This window comes from Eleutherodactylus coqui, chromosome 5 (assembly GCF_035609145.1).
Source record: "Eleutherodactylus coqui strain aEleCoq1 chromosome 5, aEleCoq1.hap1, whole genome shotgun sequence".
Taxonomy (NCBI): domain Eukaryota; kingdom Metazoa; phylum Chordata; class Amphibia; order Anura; family Eleutherodactylidae; genus Eleutherodactylus; species Eleutherodactylus coqui.
The window spans coordinates 163,640,518-163,653,369 of record NC_089841.1 but is presented as its reverse complement, the minus strand read 5'-3'; the positions used below and the strand labels follow the sequence as shown (position 1 = coordinate 163,653,369).

General features: G+C 41.5%; 1 protein-coding gene across 11 annotated transcripts in view; it reads left to right on the top strand.

Moving 5' to 3' along the window:
• Positions 1-12,852, top strand: part of DEPDC5 (DEP domain containing 5, GATOR1 subcomplex subunit) — a 58,739-nt gene that overhangs the window by 33,415 nt on the left and 12,472 nt on the right. For 2 of the 11 annotated variants that reach the window (XM_066603596.1, XM_066603592.1), the window contains exons 24-36: positions 164-264; positions 343-402; positions 2,921-3,104; positions 3,573-3,736; positions 3,825-3,942; positions 8,786-8,953; positions 9,038-9,257; positions 9,368-9,489; positions 9,577-9,676; positions 9,843-9,905; positions 11,763-11,893; positions 11,974-12,057; positions 12,665-12,797. In XM_066603596.1, the coding sequence (XP_066459693.1) occupies positions 164-264; positions 343-402; positions 2,921-3,104; positions 3,573-3,736; positions 3,825-3,942; positions 8,786-8,953; positions 9,038-9,257; positions 9,368-9,489; positions 9,577-9,676; positions 9,843-9,905; positions 11,763-11,893; positions 11,974-12,057; positions 12,665-12,797 (1,648 nt within the window). Of the gene's footprint in view, positions 1-163; positions 265-342; positions 403-2,920; positions 3,105-3,572; positions 3,737-3,824; positions 3,943-8,785; positions 8,954-9,037; positions 9,258-9,367; positions 9,490-9,576; positions 9,677-9,842; positions 9,906-11,762; positions 11,894-11,973; positions 12,119-12,664; positions 12,798-12,852 lie in introns of those variants that run through there. The other 9 variants (XR_010792838.1, XM_066603595.1, XM_066603593.1 and 6 more) reach the window with 9 other exon arrangements.

Genomic DNA, 12,852 nt, shown 5'->3' with positions numbered 1-12,852 from the left:
GTGCAGAACACCACAACCTGTCTAATTCCAACTCTCGCCTTTTGACTTCCTCCTTTTATCGTAACCTAGCTCATTGGTGAGGGACAGATACCCATCTGCTTAAATATCTCTTCTGAGTATACACTATACCAATCTCTTCTTAATGCCTGCCCGTTGCTTGCAGACATGGAGGTCCTCGCACGCCATTGGACAACAATTCCTGTGGAAGCAATGAGGAATTCTCGGAAAGTGCAGCAATGAATGGGCAAAAGATTCATAGTACAGGTGACCACCAAATCTAAATGAATACCGGCAGTGCTAATAACGGTTTGCGTTTAATGCTTTCCTATTTTCTTACTACAGCTACTAACCTTAAAGAGAAGGAATCTCCTGATGAGAGCCTGCTCTGCTGTCCTGAACCTAGTGAGTGGGGAGGGGAGGACATCTTATGTAACATGACTGAAAGGGATGATTTAGTGCCTTTATAAAATTACCTGTGCTTCTATGCACATTGCCCATTAACAGTGTTCCTGTACTCCCTGCATCCCATTAATTACTGCTGCATGCTGTGCACTAATTACTGGTACAGCATTTAATTTATTGACAAACTTGATGAATAATTGTCATTTACTAAAAACTGTTTCTTAAAGGTGTTGTCCAGGTTTGGAAGATCATGGTTAGTTGCTTTTCCCAAACTGCACCACAGCAGTCCACGAGTTTATGTCTGGTATTGCAGCTTGACTCCATTGAAGTGAATAGGGCTGAGCATCAATACCACACCCAATTTGAACAACCATGCACTGTTTTTTTGGAGGAAAGCAGTCATGTCTTTTCGAATCTTGTCCAAACTCTTTAAGTCTGATTTATTTTATGTGTGTTAGTTAACCCCTTAAGGACCAGGCTGGTTTGTCCCTTAAAGACCAGACCCTTTTTACGGATTTTTCCCATGTGGTGGTTTATCTGCCCTATTTTTTTTCCTTCAGCTGCCAAAAGTATTTTTGCTGCGTTTTTTTCCTGTGACCTATAGGTCTATTTTTTTAAATATCTTTTTCACTGACTTTTTTTTTTCTTTTTTTAGTTTTACTGAGAATAAAAAGTTATATTATATTATAGTTAGGCTGGGTTCACACAGGGCGGATTTGCTGCGGAAATTCCGCAGTGGAATTTCGCCGCGGCAAATCCGCCTGCAGCCGCTAATCTCGGGGTTAACCAGCCATGTGGACGAGATTTCTCAGAAATCTCGTCCACACGGGACGGCCAATCCGCTGCGGTAAGTCAGGCTGGGACCGCAGCTGCGGCGGCTGCAGCCGCGGTTTCAGAATATGCAGCATGTCTATTTATTTTTTATTTCTGCCGCGGCCGCGCTCTCCTTTATTGGAGCGCCGGCCGCAGCGGGTTTTTCCGCAGCAGTTCTCCCGGCGGAAATCTCGCGGTTTTTGCTGCGGCCAAACCGCGGTATTTCCGGCAGGAATACGCCCCATGTGAACCCAGCCTTATTTTGTTTTTGTTACAGGGTGCATACGGCGACTTTTAAGTTGGCGTCGGCTTTGGGTCATTTTCTTTCTTATGTGTATATAATTTCATTTTATTCTGCAATTTTTGTTTTACTTATTTGTGTCATTATTTTTTTACCTATTTTTATCTATGTCCCCCATGACGTCATTATAAAACCTCTGGAGGACATTCACACAGCCTTTTTGTTTAATTTATTTATTTTTTAAATTTGACATTTTTCCACTGTAGCTGGGGATCTATAGGAGCCCCAGTTACAGGGAAAACACTCCCCTGTAGTGACAATAGTCACTGGCAGAGCCAATTAGAGTCTGCTAGGACCCTGCATCTCTGCTGTGCCAGGGGATCCCGGTGGTCACGTGACCGCCGGCTCGTGTAGTGGAGGAATCACTTCCACTTTCACTCTTTAGTACATAGTATTTATTGAGCGCTATGTACTAGTGAAAAAAGAAGGCAGAAGAGGTTGAAAACCGCTTCTCCCTCCTCCTCCAGGTTGTCAGCTGTGTATACCAGCTGACAACCCATCCTGCTTCTGATTGATTGCAGAAGCAGGGGCTTTTATCCCCTGCCGTATTTTTAATATCGGCTGGGATTGAAGTCCAGGACCAAGTGGCGAAAATTTACAGTGCTTGGTCCTTAATGGGTTAAATAAACTTTGAGGGATAACATGGTTAACACTGACTTAGATTGTCGTCCATAAATGATTGCAAGGTTTCCTTTTGCTTGTATTAACAACAGTATATGTGACTATGACAACTTCACAGAGTTGTACTCGCAGAAACTTCTAGGTTGTCTTTTGTTGTAATACAAAGTGTAATGTTCTAACCTGCATACCTACAGTGACATTTCTATACTGTGCTGTCTGTGCATTTCTTGCTCACACTGCTTCCCTCTGCTTGCTTACCTTATTCTGACTACCCACAATCCAGTGTTTTTTATGGTCTTGTTAGTTCAGTGGCAACACATGATTTTCAATTGGTGGTTTTAACAAACGCAAAATGGCCCCAAAGCATGATGGGAAATGATGTAGCTGAAGCATGGCATTGTTAACCTGCTCTCTTTCTCTTTTTCCTTTTTTCTCCCAATGTTCACGGCTCTTCATCCAAATTTCTTCTATTGCGCACATTTTCTCACCAATTCATTCAACTTTTTACCATAACTACTTGCACATGTATTTCCTTTCCTTCACTTTCACACATCACTTTACCTTTTCACCCATTTCATGATTCCATTTTTGATTTTGTTTTCTGGTTCTATGTAATCCACCCTCTTTCACTTCTCCATGCTGTCTATTTTACTGTCTGCACACTGTTCCCTTTTGTTGTTCCCTTTCTCTTTCCTTCACCAACTCTTCTATCTTACACTTTCCTCACTTCATGGCTGTGGTTCTTTTCCACCTTTCCACACACACAATACGGTGTCTGGGCAGTTTTGATGCTGTCTGCTCCCCCCATAGTGCCTGGCTTCTGCTGCACAGTTGGGGTGGATTGGAAGTCCCTCACTACCCCAGCCTGTCTACCGCTTACCACAGACTACTTCCCAGACAGGCAGAGCCTACAGAATGATTATACAGAAGGCTGCTATGACTTATTACCAGAGGCTGATCTAGACAGGTGAGAATGTGGGACTAAAAACGTCTTAACTTAGTATGTAAGGCTGAAAAAAGACACATAGCCATCCAGTTTAGCCTATTACTCCCCCCCCCCCCCCATACCGGTTAATCTAATCATCTACCTTATAATGTGGGGATTTTTAATAGACAATGTAAATTGGTGCTGTAGGAGGCTGCCACTTGTATGAACAGCATTAAAGGGGATGCTCACAGGATAGACGATAGATATATGATCACTGGGATCCCAACGATTACTAGAAGGGGGGTTCAGACTTGTGTGGATGGGAGTGGTAGTCGTGTATACGCACTGCTGCTGCATCCAGTCTATGGGACTGACTGAAATAGTTGAGGATCCCAGCGGTCGGCTTCACAGCAATCCTACACTTGGATATCCTGTGGATAGGTGATAAATGTTGTTGGTGGGCCATCCCCTTTAATAAATGGCAAGACTTGTTTTCTTCGTGTTCAGTAGACGTGATGAAGAAGGTACTCAGATGACGGCACAGCAAGTGTTTGAAGAATTTATATGCCAACGACTCATGCAGGGTTACCAAATAATTGTTCAGCCAAAGCAACCAAAACCTACCTCTTCTACTCAACCTCCGCTCAGCAGCAGCCCACTCTATAGACGAGGTACAGACATTTTAGATTTGTTTTTGCTGTAAATTGTCTTTGGTAACATAAAAGCCTACCTTTTTAACTTCTGTTTTGCCTTTTCCAGGGTTGGTGTCCCGAAACCGCACAGAGGAAGAAAATCTGTACTGGCTAAGTATGGGGAGGACCTTTCATAAGGTGACATTCAAAGACAAGATAATCACAGTTACAAGATATCTGCCAAAGTAAGAGAAGAATTGAATTCTTCATTATCATTTGTAGATGATGTCTGAAGTATAGAGTTGCTCTGAAATAGCACAAAGGGGCCGCGGGCAACGACAAAGCAATGATTTGCTGCAGGACCGTCAGCCTAATGATTACTTTTCAAGTGCTAAAAAATTAACATTGTGTTTCTATTGTACATATTGTAAGATAATTGTTTTCAGCTACAAAATGAAATCTAGAGGGTTTTTTGATCTTATCAAGTGACATCACTTTACAATCAGTGGAAGTCTGACATCTGAGACCCCTACTAAACCTGAGAATAGAGGGCCATGGTACTGATGTACAACTGCACTGTTTTTCCCTGTGTAGTCGGTAGCTGAGAGTACCACTGTGCAGTAGAAAACGTAGACTAGGATGCTACGACAGTGCTGCAGCTTCTATAGTCTCAGGATTGGTGGGATCTCAGAGGTCAGACCCCCACTGATTGTAAAGTGATGGCAAATTTTATTGATATGGCATCACTCTATAAGATAGGAAACCCCTTTAAGGTCTAATTCTGCCGCAAAAGCTACTTTTATCATTCTACCTTCTACTTATATTACCACCTTTTCTATCTTTCTGCATTCCATCCACTACTTTAAGCACACATCTACCCAACCATACCCAGAAATGGGAGCCATCTACTATAACTGCATCTGGGTTTATGTTTTGAGCTTTCCTGCCCTGTTCTGCCCAAGACCCCCATCGATATTACTGCCTGACCACAAAAACCAAAGGCCCATTTAGACGCAGCCTATATTGCTTAAAATTCGTTAAAACAATGGCATATGAGCGATAATTGTTGCGTGTAAATGCTACCATCGTGCACTTTTCGTCTGAACGATGATTTTTAGGTGAGTTTAAAAACAATCGGTCACACCACACACTGTGTTCTCCACCGGAGCTAGAAATAACATTGTATTCTCTCTGCAGCCTGTGTGAGAAAACAGACCGCACGCTGTGTTCTGCATGGGAGCAGCTGATTACATTGCATTCATGCTTTCAGCCATTGACAACCTGTGCGAGAACAAAGGAGCTGATTGTAGAGCTCAGACCACCTGCTGAGTTTTGCAAGCAGCTCCTGGAGGCTCATTTGCATGTAACGATTATTGCTCAAAATTCATTTGAACGATGGCATATGTGTGTAAAGGCTACCATCGTTCACTCTTCGGCTGAACGATGATTTTAAGGGGAGCTTAAAATCCATCGCTCAGCCAGGGAGTAGATAACACAGACTGCACACTGTGTTCTGCACGGGAGCAGATGATTACATTGTTTTCAGCTGATAGTCCATGTGAGAACAAAGGAGCTGATTGCAGAGCTCAAACCACATGCTGTGTTCTGCAAGCAGCTGTGGGAGACTCATTTACATGCAAATGAAGCTAATAAAGTGCTAATAGGCATTAGTGACCATTAGCACTTTATGCAAAATGATCGCTAGAACTGTCAATCTTTCAATCGTTTAAAAGATTGTCTCTTCGTGTGAAATGAGCCTCAACTATTTTAGACTCAGGTTAGAAGTGAAGTCGTTTGACTGACAGATGCAGAGAGGGGGACCTCCTTCAGAGGAGGCAAAAGGAAAATGACTGCATAAATATTACATGGCATGTTGTATCTGTTGCATTCATTAACCGTTATAACTGCTATATAGGGACTAGAAATACCTTTTTTGAACATATCCATGTATGCCTTCAGTAAAACAGCATACCTTGGAAAAATGCCCCCTTGAGCATACAACTCTATGGGACAGTGTGCTTACAGGACTCTGAAAAGAGTCAGATTTTCCCACACCACGTGATCGCGGGAGTGGGTGAGTTTTAAAAATACATCACCCGGCTCCCTGTCACGTGCCATAACAGCAGTACATCAGTTTTTGAAGCAGTATTCTGGTTCCAACAAGTTATCATCCCCTCTTCACAGGGGGGATAACTGGTTAATCGTCGGTAGTCCGACTGCTGGGACGCTACCGATCGCTAGAATGGGGGCCCGGTCGGTTTCTGAATGAAAGAAGCGCAGGTCGGGCAAGCGCACTGTGTTTTATTCATTTCAGGTATCTTTGGCGCTCTCGTTGATATGAATGGAGCGCATTGTGCCTGCCTGACCTGTGCCTCCTTCATTTGAGAACCAACCGGGCCCCTGTTTTTGTTATCGGTGAATAGGGAATATTTTTTGTGAACCAGAATACCCCTTTAACTTAGTTTTATGTAATTTTGGCTGCTGGCACAGTGTTGTGGTATTAATGTTGCCATGGAATTATTTAACCCCCACTCGCTCCATGACGTACCGGTACGTCATGGAGCAGCGGGGTATGTATGAAGAGTGGTTGCGTGGCAACCTCTCTTCAACCAAAAAGAAAAGAGCCACAGCACTCACGCAACCCCCACAGAAAGGACTTCTTTAGGGGGGGGGGGGGGGGGGGACCAAATTCAAAGACCTCCAGTGGTCAAAAAATGCCAAGCCAACTTCGGGGCTATGGACCTATGCCCCTTCAAAATTACAATAAAAGGTAGCAAAGAAGTGGCAGCATAAGATGATGCAGAAAAAACTATTTAGTTAAAGGAACATTTTTATTGTTTTGTAGTTAAAAATAGGCAACGTTTTGACCTAATCAAGGTCTTTCTTAAGCCATTAACAGATGAAACAAGGTATGGTATCCATGTTCCGCAACCTCTCTTCATACAGTGCGGGCGTCAGCTGTTTATAACAGCTGACACCCGTGGGCAATAGCCGCGATCGGCCGATCGCGGCTATTAACCATTTAAATGCCGCTGTCAATTCGGTGAGATCGGGGGGAGCCGTGCAGGTGTCATGGCAGCCGGGGGCCTAATGAAAGGCCCCAGGGCTACCTTACCAGACTGCCTATCAAGCCCATCCCCGTGGGGTGGCTTTATAGACTGCCTGTTAAATTGCAGTATGACGTAATGCTATAGCATTAGCATTACGTCATACTGCAGGAGCGATCAAAGCATCGCATGTTAAAGTCCCCCAGGGGGACTTCAAAGTAAAGTGACAAAAAAATCAATAAAGTTTTTTTAATTGTAAAAAAAAAAAAAAAGTTTAAATAACCCCCTTTTGCCATATCTATTATTAAAAAATCTAAATCATAAAATAAAAATATGTATTTGGTATCGCCGCATCCGTAAAAGTCCGATCTATCAAAGTAGCGCATTATTTTTCCCGCACGGTGAACGTCGTCCGGGAAAAAAAAAAGAACGCCAGAAATGCACTTTCATAGTTACCCTGTCTCCCAGAAAAAACGCAATAAAAAGTGATCAAAAGTCGTATGTATTGATTGATACTATCGGAAACTACAGGACATCCCGCAACAAATATGCCCTTGCTCAACTACGTCGACGGAAAAATAAAAAAGTTATTGCGTGCACAAAATGACCGCAGAAAATAATTGAAAAAAATTAAATGTCTTTGAAAAAAAAAATAGTATGGTAAGAAAAAACATATGCAAGTTTGGTATCGCAGTAATCGTTCTGACCCATAGAATAAAGTTATCATGTCGTTTTTGTTGCCGTTTGTGCGTCGTAGAAACAAGACGCACTAAAAGATGGCGGAATGTAGTTTTTTTTTCATTTTACTCCGCTTAAAATTTTATAAAACGTTTTCAGTACATTATATGGTACCTTAAATAGCACCATTGAAAAATACAACTCGTCCCGCAAAAAACAAGCCCTCATACAGCGACGTCGATGGATAAATAAAGGAGTTACGATTTTTTTGAAGGGGGGAGGAAAAAACGAAAATGGAAAAAGAAAAAGGGGCCGCGTCATTAAGGGGTTAATAATGCTTGTCTGCAGCTGTTTCTGATCAACATTGCTGCTGCTCAAAGAATTAATAAACTGAAAATTTGTCTATGGATATTTTTATACCCAGTTAGATCCAATGCATAGTCTTTTTTTTTTTTTTTTGCTTACAGGACTAACTAAAAGAAGGTTTCACTGTCTACGTACAAGCCTATTTTTGTACTATGTAACTAGTTGTCCCAGCATATTATAATGGATGACCTGATATTAATAATTTTGTTTGACATGCCTGTTATAACACTTGACTTCTGGTGTCCTATATAAGGCACACATGAAATATTCAGCAACATTTTATACATAGTGGAGGGGGTAACATGGAAGATGGAGCTTGGTTGGGAGAAGGAGGGGGACATTTGATTGGCGCGGATTTTGTGTCCTGTCTGCAGGAGACTTCACCCCTTCAGTTGAATGGTGCGAATTTTAACCCGGATCTGAAACAAAATTCGCCACATGTGAACATACCCTAAATAAGTCTAACATTGTCCGTTTCATTCAGGAATGTTCAAATAAAGAGCATTTGTAATCACAATCATTCAGACTTAAACACAACCCATAAATTGGCTATATATATAGTGCATAAGAGCAAAGTCTGTTAAACCTGATTCCTGTAGGATTGGTCAATTCATCTTTATGTGTAGGGGGGTGAGCCAAACTGCAAAGAAGTTTTGTAGCGATGATTTTGTAGCCCGTGTGAAACAGGCCTAATGCCTTGGTTCTCATGTGAGAGGCATCTGGCAGCATCTTACTCCCTCTTTCCCATTGAGATTACCTGCACCTTGTCTGGACCAATTGCACATGTATATGGTGTGTCGTGGGAATAACTGTGAGCTTAACGAGCATTCATCTGACAGCTTTTGGAGTTCTGTGGCAACCTGTTAGGCTTGGAGAGATCATTGCATTCAATCTTGAATCTCAAGACAAAATTATATTTTTTTACTTTTTTTTCATACATTTCAGTGGGTGAACAACATATGTGACTAAAGATACTTGTTCCTTCTTATTTTTGCAGATATCCCTATGAATCTGCCCAGATCAGTTACACATACAACTTGTGTCCCTCACATTCTGGAAGTGACTTTGTATCTAGCTGGGTGGAATTTTCTCATGAGCGGCTAGAGGACTACAAATGGAACTATTTAGACCAATACATCTGCTCCGCAGGGTCCGAAGACTTTAGGTAAAACACATTGGTGATGAAAGCTTTTGCATTGTCTGTTAGGAAAATTGTCAATGAGCTAACTATACTTGGATTTTTATACAGTTTAATCGAGTCACTGAAATTTTGGCGTACACGTTTCTTGCTTCTCCCCTCTTGTGTGGGACCTACAAAGCGAATCACTGAAGGGGAGCAACGGTGTGATCTGTATGGAGAGCGGCCTAGATCTGAACAAGAGGAAGCTCAATTGTTGGATGGCTTCTTGCGGTTTGTAGAGGGCTTGAACCGCATCCGAAGGCGTCACAGATCAGATAGAATGATTAGGGTAAAGCACAACTAATCTCTAATATACCCCAGTTTCACATGAGTAACATTTCGGTTCATGTGTCATTTTCGTTAGCCTTGTCTCCTGAAGTACTTTTTTTTTCTTCTTAGAAGGGAGCAGGTATGAAAGGATTACAGCTCCCCCCTCATCCACCAGAACCTCCTGGACCACCAGTTGGAAAGAAAGGAACATCTGCACTATCAGCTCTGCTAGAGATGGAAGCAAATCAAAAGTACATCCATCACCTTGTTTGTAAATAATAACTCACCCATAAGTAGTACAGAGAGAGAACTAAAATAATTGTGCAATTTATTCTCAGAAGCTTAGGGGAGCAGCAAGCTTTAGTGCATGCTGGGAAGGCATCATGCCAAGCCACAGACCCTGTTGTCACTCCAACTTATGTGGACAGCCCTCGCAAGGTAAGTAAAGTGTAGTGTATGGAAATAGTTCTGTATAGGTTCTGATTGACATTATGGATCCACCTATTTTTCCAGTTCCTGTTTTGTCCTCCTAACTTGCGGTAGTCAGCTCAATCTGTCACTACCTCTCTTTATGCCTCTGTCTGCACTATCACTTTCCTCTCAGGATGGGGCCTTTTTTATGGATTTTGTACGCAGTCCACGCACCGCACCGTGCTTCAACCCACAGGTTAGTGTCTGAGGAAACAACAGGAAGTCGTCAGATAAGTTTTCGCATGGACTTGTATATGTGTTGCATATAGAATACAATATACCCACCTTCCTTAGATATTGCACTTACTAATGCTGTGGACAATAACGGTTTTTAGTTTTATTTTGTGCACAAAGTTGGTTTGCATCCCATGCATGTCATTTACTCCAGTTTAGTGTATGACAGCATGTAGAAGAGCATGTTCAAGAGCAATGCCTCATCAGAAAAAAATAACCTGTCGGAGTAACCCATACTTGCATGCCGTGTTTAGACTTACCCGTGTTATACTGTGCAAATAACTGTGTGCTTGTCTCAGTGTCCCTATATGTTCTGTTTATACGGATGTGTTCATCCTTAACTTTTCTTTAATTGTGGTGTTATACAATTTAATATGATACCAATTAAATACAATCTGTCACATACAGTAAAAAAAAAAGTTTTTAGTGTTTTTTTTGTTTTTTTTTTCCAAACATGTGAGCCTATGGGTGACAGGTGGTCGACAGATGGCATCTGTCACAGCCATCCAGTTAACCAAGTGTGTATGTTAAGCATACCTCTCAGGATGTGTCTAGTTTAGAGACAAGTTAAAGAACGGCACATGTTTATACTAACCTGTGTAGTTAAAGGAGGTTTATGTTTCATTAACAAAGGCAGTGTTTTAGTATTGATCATATACGTAACTTACCAATGACCATTTGTTTTGAGTAGACCCCCTTGTACCCCGGGTTACATTACCCTAAGATGTTCAGTGGTTACCGCAGAATGTCTCTATCTGCCATTGAGGTGATCTTCAGCCCCGCTCGCTCTGTCCCTTACATGGAATGAGACAGCTGGCAGATCCTTTCTACAGCTGAGGTCTACATTGAACCTGCACTGTAGAAGGGAGCAGGCAGCTTGTATCCCGCTGGCTCCTTTTGCTTAAGGGGCGGGGCAAAGGGGGCAGAAGATCACCTGATAGACATCATGTGATCCTGGGTTCACTGGTTGCGTTCAGAGTAAATGGTCATTAGTTACTTGTATGATCAATATGAAAACACTGCCCCTTATTTTTTATTTAAAAGACAACCCTTTTAACCCCTTCAGTGGCAGGTTTATTATTACCATGTCATGCCTCACAGGGCAGTTTTTTTAAACGAGTCAACAATGCAATAAAAACCCTGGAAGATTTCAGATGACAGCACAGTGCTCTGCACATTTCAGCAGTAGAACTATCCACGGAAATCTTCCGATTTTCCGGGCGTGCCACTAAAGGGGTTAAGCCCACGTAAAAAGTTTATCCTATCTTTGATGATCAAGCAAACCAACAATAGTAACCAACAATGTAATGGTTACATTAATTAAAGTTTAGTCATGTGAATAATATAGAAATACACATCCGGTGAAATATAATCATGGCAGAATATTAAATGCGTGTTTTTAAAGATTAGAATAACCTCCCTAATTTAATCATCCTTTATTTTTTAAATAAACTACAGCACCAAATCTGTATTCTACATGAAGCATAATGCCTTAACAGAGTCTATCCTACATATGTGACTTTGCCTTGTAATTTATACTTGAGTGCCGCCTGTAAGTTCCAAAGGGCTCTCTGACAGTCGAAAAATAGTGTAACTCCATATAGAGCAATTTTAGTGACTTTTGCTGGATAGACTTGAGCAGGACCATATTAATCTTGCACACATTCTGTAACATTTATAGGTTGTCTAACATCCACTTTGATATATGAGAGACACACAGTATACAGTAGGACTATTACATTCACACAATCTAATCATACATCTTTTCCTTATTTTTCCACTACTTATTCTAAAACTATAAACGTTTAATATATGACAGATTTCTATTGATCAAAGTGCATCTCCCTACATGGATGGGAATAATGCTCTTGCAACAAACACCACCTCTCAGGAGAGGGGGCTTAACCAAGTTGGGAACTTAGAACAGCAGCTTCCCTCATCTGAGTCAAGGTACGAAATGGCAGCAGTAGTGTTATGTGTAATTAAGGATCTTGTAAAATGGGTTTCTAATTCCTGTCATTCATTCTTAGTATTGCACAGGTATCTGGTGGTCCAAGCACGCTGCCTTCCAGTGCCAGTTTAAGTGAGATCCTGGAAGCTATGAAACACCCCAAGTAGGTGCCTCAAGTGTTTGGATGAAAACAAATACTTTTGAAAACTTTACAAGACTTTGTTGTAAATGCATTGCAATCCTTGTGGGAATGTTAGGATCTCTTGGTTATTTCAGTTGGGGGGCATTTCTAAGGTGGACACTAAGCCACATGTGCTGCCTCTTTCTGTACAGTCTATACCCCTCCTGTGTGTTTGCATGGCCACATAATATATAGAAATCTCTATATATGCTGTGACCATATAAACACACACAACCTAGTAAAGCAGCTAAGGGCCCTTTTATGCAGAATGATTTTTGTTCAAAAAATGGTTGGATTGTGCAAGTTTGAACAATAATCATTTAGTGTAAACCAGGCTAGCGATTGAACGAGAATTTCTTCGCTTCTTGTTCGTCGTCCATTTTATGCTGCCATGTTGCTGCGTGTGAACAATGATCATTTAGTCGCTCACATTCACAGGTACAGTGAATGTGAATGACTGAACGATTAGCGAACACCATTCCAAACAATTTATCTGTATGGTTTTGGCATAGTTTAGCCATATGCAATTTTAGAAGAAATGGTGTTTTAATGGATGAAAGCATTTTAAGTGTGTTTGTTTTTTTTCCAGTACAGGTATTCCGCTGCTGTCTGAACAGAAAGGCCTGCCCCCGTTCTGCTTTATCAGTGCTGAGGTTGTGCATTGGCTGGTCAATAATGTAAGCTGGGTGCAGAGTCAAGTGTTGGCCATGGACATCATGCAAGTAAGAATCTTGCTGTCTTTGTCATAGTAAAATAGTATGTAAGGCCTGAAAAAAG